The 6,000-nt window shown below is 40.4% G+C and overlaps 1 protein-coding gene across 1 annotated transcript; it reads right to left on the reverse strand.

Annotated features, from left to right (window-relative positions):
• Positions 1–3,858: 3,858 nt before the first annotated feature.
• Positions 3,859–4,960, reverse strand: LOC109852886 (adenosine receptor A2b-like). The gene is made up of 2 exons (XM_020424446.1): positions 4,697–4,960; positions 3,859–4,164 (listed from the first exon to the last, which is right to left on the reverse strand). The coding sequence occupies exons 1-2, from the start codon at positions 4,958–4,960 to the stop codon at positions 3,859–3,861; spliced, it is 570 nt and encodes a 189-aa protein (XP_020280035.1).
• Between the last annotated feature and the right edge of the window lie 1,040 nt (positions 4,961–6,000).

Genomic DNA, 6,000 nt, shown 5'->3' on the forward strand with positions numbered 1-6,000 from the left:
TGCGTGCACGACGGCGACCGCAGCAGCGAAATGAAATTGATGTCGCGCGTGTCCGACGCGACGTCCAAGTAGTGGCGGCGTTTATATGATCAGACATGGCGCGGCGCAACGTGCTTCTCGCCGCGCCACGGCACGGTTTTTACGCAAGCGGAAAGATCGTAAATCTTTTCGCGCGCGCAAGAGAAAGAAAGAACTTTTCTTTGGTTTCACATTTCTTTGCTGTGCACTGCGGCAAGTAGTACTCACTTGAAACGGCAGCCACAAGATGAGAAAAGCACCGACCGTGACTGCGAGCGTCTGTCCGTAACGCGGCAGTAACGTCTGCGTTTGATGTCTGAACGACAACTCCACCGTGTAAATTGCGCGCGCGTGTGCACGCGCGACAAGATAAACGTACATGTAACAGCCGAGCAGGACGAGGGCGCTCGGCGCCCATACTGCCACGACCAGGAACACCCGGACCGGCGGTAGCACGGCCGCGTCGAATCTGCAGCTTCCACTGTAAGATGAAACGTCGAGATAAATGTAAATTTAATTGCAACTTTTCAAAGCAGAACGCCACATTCAATTGCTCTAACGATGTATTTATTTTACTTTTTACAATATAATAACGATGATATAATAACTTTATTGAGTGCGCAATTGCAAAAAAAGGATAGAAGAAAAACGTTCGAAAAGCTAATATTGAAATGAGAACACGCTCTGTAAAATGTAGAACAACGTTTAACGTTAAATAAATAGAATATAAAATAAACGTTAAATAAATAGCAACAGAAAGATAATTAATTATTAATACGTTATTTATTTACACATTAATTATTAATACATTTATTAATTACATTTATATGAAGAGTAAAAACAAGAATAAATGAAAAATACAGATTAAAACGCAGATTATATCTAAGCAAATAGAAATCGGAAAGATGAGCAACGATATAAGCGGCGACAGAAGTGTGTGTTTACATGTTTTCTCCGATTATTTTAGAGTGATTTGCGAGCTCGCAGAATACACACGTTTATCAGTAAATCACATATCGTGTACGTGTTTCCTTGGAAAAAAAAAAAAAAAAAAAAACACAAACCTCGCGCGTATACTTTTTCTCTCTCCGCTCTTTCCTCTTCTGCTAATATAAATTTATGTCTTCATGCATGCGATGTCGGATATGAACGCGAATGAGGTGGATGTGCAACGGAGTGCGCGCCGGGGGAATCGATCGAAGGTTCCCCAAGGGGTTACTTTGATTGCGCGAAGGTACGTGTCAGAGGGTGAAAGAACCTTCTTGTCGCCCTTTGTAGTCTAACGTTTTAGCGCGTCGCTTGATCGCTCGTGCACGACCCGCAATACTGCGAGGCTCACAGAGTGAGAAGCTTCGCCCGTCTCGCCAGGTGGTGCAAGCAATATACCGCAGAGCTAATATCGCTGCTAGACTCGGCAAGCAAGCGATATAATTTGACACCTTTTCCTTCTTCTTCCTCCTCATCTCCGTGCGTTAGTTTTTTTATGTCGGAAATTGCAATTGCGTCGCGCAAGACCGATTATCGCGGAAAAATTGTTTTTGTTTTACGTGCAAACAATTTTTCTGAATTTGCATCTACATAATTGCGCTCCGTTTTTTTACGAAATTAAATCGACTGTTCGTCGATTAATCAACGGGGGGCGATTTGTTATAAACAGAAGAATGCGGACGGAAGTATCTTCTTGTAAATTACGCTCTTTAGAAATTTCCTCCCACGGTGAAAGATGAAAATAATGATTAAAAATAAAACAAAAAAAGATAAACGCAAAATTCTTGATCGCGTATATATTGAAGCGATATACAAATATTACATCGTTAAAATATTTCAATATTTTCTCGAAATGAAAGTTGCGCGGAAGGTAATTTAAAATGTTATCCCCCTTCGCATCGTAATTAAAAATACGATAATAAATTGCGATAACTTTTGCGACCGCGCTTAACGTAAACGTCATTTCGATGACAAGCTGTCGAAGATCACGACCGAGTGCTGACACGTTTGTTATTAAAATTATGTTACGATAAAAATGTGAAGGAACGTTACGAAGACGCTCTCTGTACGAGAGTTATTTGTAAATAAAGCGTTGAAAAACGAAAATTAAATATAATGGAATGTTGATAAAAGAAAAAAAACGATTCGAAATAAGATTTCAAGTTCCGTCTGGTCCTGCGGCGACGCGCGCGATATAATGTATAGTTTAGTTAGTCTGGAATTCAATTATTATGTATCATCCGTGTAACGAGATCGCTCCTTTCGACGACGACACGTGCGTGAAGGGATAATGTAACCGCGACGAATATAAATCACGTGGGTGTTTTCATACACTCCATGATTTCTCGGTAAGATTCCTCGCGTTTTTTCTATTTGTAGAAACGCGATGCGTTAAAACGTTTGCTCGGAACGAACATTAAACGCGTGTGTGAGAGAAAGAAAGTGACTTTATCTTCAAGATTTTAATCACCGAAGTGCGTTAGTTTGAGTAAAATTCTCACCGGATTGATTATAGTTAGAATTTCTACGCTCACGGATCTTTTAATTAATTTCATCGTCTCTGTGTACTTTAAAGTGCGGCGAAGAGATATCGATTCGATCGCGCGATAATAAAAATACCGCACGTGTAACTCGTTTTTGCTCTATTTAAGTTTTCTTATGCTCGTTCGTTTCTCCCGCGGTAGAGGACAGGCAAATGAAAGGCTACTGTGTAAACTTCTTTTGTTACACTTTAGTGCGCGAAGCAAACGGAAAACCACCTTTTTTTATATTCCTCGCGTTTGCTCGTATAACGCTATAATTAGAATGTTTAAAGAGCGGAAAAAGAAGTTGGTTAAAAAAAAAAAAAAAAGAAGCAGTTTGCGCAAAAAACAAGTTTGATGATATTTGGTGGTTTACGTCGAAACATTGTAACGGCATCAATTAAAAATTGTGTGAAATCATTTGGAATATCGCCAGATGGTCTCGCGAATGCGCTCGCGTGGGATACGCGACATCGTGTAGGTGTTAACGAAGTTTAATGTTTTGTAAATAACTGACTGAAAACAGACAGTCATCGAAATATTGAATAAATACTATTTTTTATGAAAGAACACAATACCGTGAACGAATAGCGACGTGTAATATCGTGCGAAATTGTGCACACATTTGCTCTTTTCTTTGTTTATGGAACGTGACTAGAATAGGCAACGCGATTTTAACAATTTTCCGGAACCGATGGGGTTTGTGAAAATAATACGTGTGTTTCTTCATATGCGTGTGTGGGAAGATGAGATTAAAAACAGAATACAAATCTGCTAAAAAGCAAAAAAAAAAAAACAAAAATAACCTTGATCTCTTTCGAGGATTTTTGTAAAAAAAGCGAATCTATCTAAACTTTTACTTTACCGTTACACGGATTAAACGAAAGTTCGCGTATATTCTTCCGTCCGTAGCTAAAACAGAACAGTATTTTCCTTGACGTGAACAATCGCGAGGTTCACGAGTTGTTCGTGGAGTATATTCCCGAGAGAAGATCATCTTTAAATAATTAATGTATTCACGAGACTCTCGCAATCAGATACTCTCCGGCAAAGATTACACTGAATAATTAATCTGTTCCGGAATTAACTCGGAGATGTTATAAGAAATTATAATTCGTCCATTATATTTCGCTTATATTTTAAATTGTAGCCCGTCTTCACGATACTTGTGAAAAATTTGGTTTTAAATTAAATTGTTTGTTTTGTATGGCACTTAAATAAATTAGTATTCTTCTTCCTTAAATTACTCACAAGTATACAAATCTAAACAAATCACTACTGTCTACGTCTACGAAACATCGGCGATTTACAAAAGTAAGCAAGTGAGTTATTACTTGTACGACTGCGTCCTTCCGATGATTTGTGCGTGAATGAGGGGTGAGAGGCCGACGGCGATCGCGTATATCCAAAAGACCGCGATGTACTTTTCTATGCTGCTGTGGGTGATGATGTTTCTGTATCTCAGCGGCTGCGCAAGCGAAGTCAGACGGTCCACCGCGATGGCCACGGTCACCAGGACGCTCACGCTGCAGAGCGCGATGATGATGCAGTATGGCATGATACACAGGGTGGAAACGCCGTTTTCCGGTAGACCCGAGAGCTCCAGCTGCATCCCGAACGGCATGAACACGCCGACCTGACAAAAAAAAAGCCAACACCCCGGTTGTTATCGCGGATCTAAATGAATGAGGATAACGCGTGCCTTATCGCGCGCGGAAGTTGGCCGCGAAGACACGTCAAACCGCAGCAAGATTGATGCCGCTGAGAATCAGTTCGCAAAAGCGGCGAGAAAAGTGACCACCGTACAAACACTGAATTTGTTTGCAGCCGTGACGCAAAACCGCGAAAATTCTTTTATAAGAGAAACGGAAAAGGAAGATTAAAAGAGGACTCTAAATTTAACAAACTGCAAAAGAAAAGTAAAAAAAGTACAAGATTGTGAAGAGTCTACGCAAGATATTCGCAATGTGTCCATTAATAAAAACCTAAACAATAATTTTCAATATTTTTTCTTTACAAAAATATGAAACTTGCTGCAATGAGACTTGTTCGCGCAAAATTAAACGTTTTTTTTTTTTTCAAAATTCACGTTAACGTAATTTGCTACTTTGCGTAACGTTGCTTGTATAAAGGAGCGAGAACAGAGTCGTGTGGATAAATAAACTTACGCCGAAATCGCTGATGGCCAGCGAGACCAGGAGATAGTTGGACGCAGTTCTGAGCCTCTTGTATCTGTAGAAAGCGGCTAAGATGATCGAGTTGCCGGTGATAGTGACGGGCGACAGGATGCAGATCACGGAGACCGCCAGGATCACCGCGATGGGATTGACGTCCAGTCGCGTGTCCCTGGTGACGGCGGATATGAGAGCGGTCGTCACTTCCTCGGCAACGGCGGTTGACGACAGTGGCGTATCCGTGGCGAGCGCTGACATTGTCGCTCACGCGGCGGCAGGAAGATTCTTTCCCTTGTCTCACGTGGCCTTCTCTCAGGTCAAGTTTCTCTCGTCGCGGACGCGTTGTCCTTCTCCGTACGACGTCATGATGTCATGAACGTCTCTCCAGATTGTTCACGCCGCGTTAGCGTTGGACAATTGACGGGGAAAATCACTTGCTCCTGACAACAAGCGAAAGGAAACCGGAGTCAGGCGGTTTTAGAGCAACAAAGGACGGATTTGCGTCTATTACGAACGTGTTCGTTTTATTAGCAAAAACGTGCGTATCGATCGGGATGAGGTAATCGCCAAAATCTTTGATCCCGCACGTTCGATTATATTTGAGAACAATACAGGTGATTAACGCACCGATGACATACAGTCGATGACGCAAAGTATATGGAGTAATCGAAAATTATTATCCAGACTGCGCGCGCGAATACTTTTGGTTGTTATTATCACATAGAATTTCAAAATCAATATGTGTCTCTCGCAATTTGCATCGAGATAATTGGATACACTGCGAAATAAACGTGTGAATATATCGGAAACAAAAAGTTAATTATGCGTTTCGCGTTAGAATTCGTAATGAGACCGGGTTTAGATTTATGTGCATGTGAAAAAAAAAAAAAAAAACTGTAAAGTCGTTTTTATTTCGAAAGAATAAAATAGGAGAGAAGTGTAACAACAATACACAATGGAAATTACAAAAATAATTGCCGAACCGGTTTTATTACATTTGTTTTATCTCGTAAAATATCAACGTAACGCGCAGAATGATGTTATAACGCGTACATCGCAAATATCTGAATTTTAAATATTTTTATTGACTCTTTATTTTTATAAAAATTTTAAAATAGCACTTTTCGAGTTTAATCGTTCAAATTTATCCTCCCGACGAAATGAAAACGATTCAAATTTCCGACTCTCCAAATCGCTTCCGTTTATAATGCGCAAAAGTTTCGCGCTTCGCAGAGTCTTATTATAGCACGAAATTTAAACACAAGATGAGATTACGATTGTAACACCAAACAACTTTG

The sequence above is a fragment of the Pseudomyrmex gracilis genome, unplaced genomic scaffold (genome assembly GCF_002006095.1).
Source record: "Pseudomyrmex gracilis isolate BER0280 unplaced genomic scaffold, ASM200609v1 scaffold_39, whole genome shotgun sequence".
NCBI lineage: Eukaryota > Metazoa > Arthropoda > Insecta > Hymenoptera > Formicidae > Pseudomyrmex > Pseudomyrmex gracilis.

What these genes read in the sequence shown, in the direction of transcription:
- LOC109852886 (XM_020424446.1), bottom strand. Translation starts at nt 4,960, where the DNA reads ATGTCAGCGCTCGCCACGGATACGCCACTGTCGTCAACCGCCGTTGCC. An exon ending in TGGCCATCAGCGATTTCGGC is followed by an intron (nt 4,165 to 4,696) that starts GTAAGTTTATTT and finishes TTTTTTTGTCAG; the next exon opens with GTCGGCGTGTTCATGCCGTT.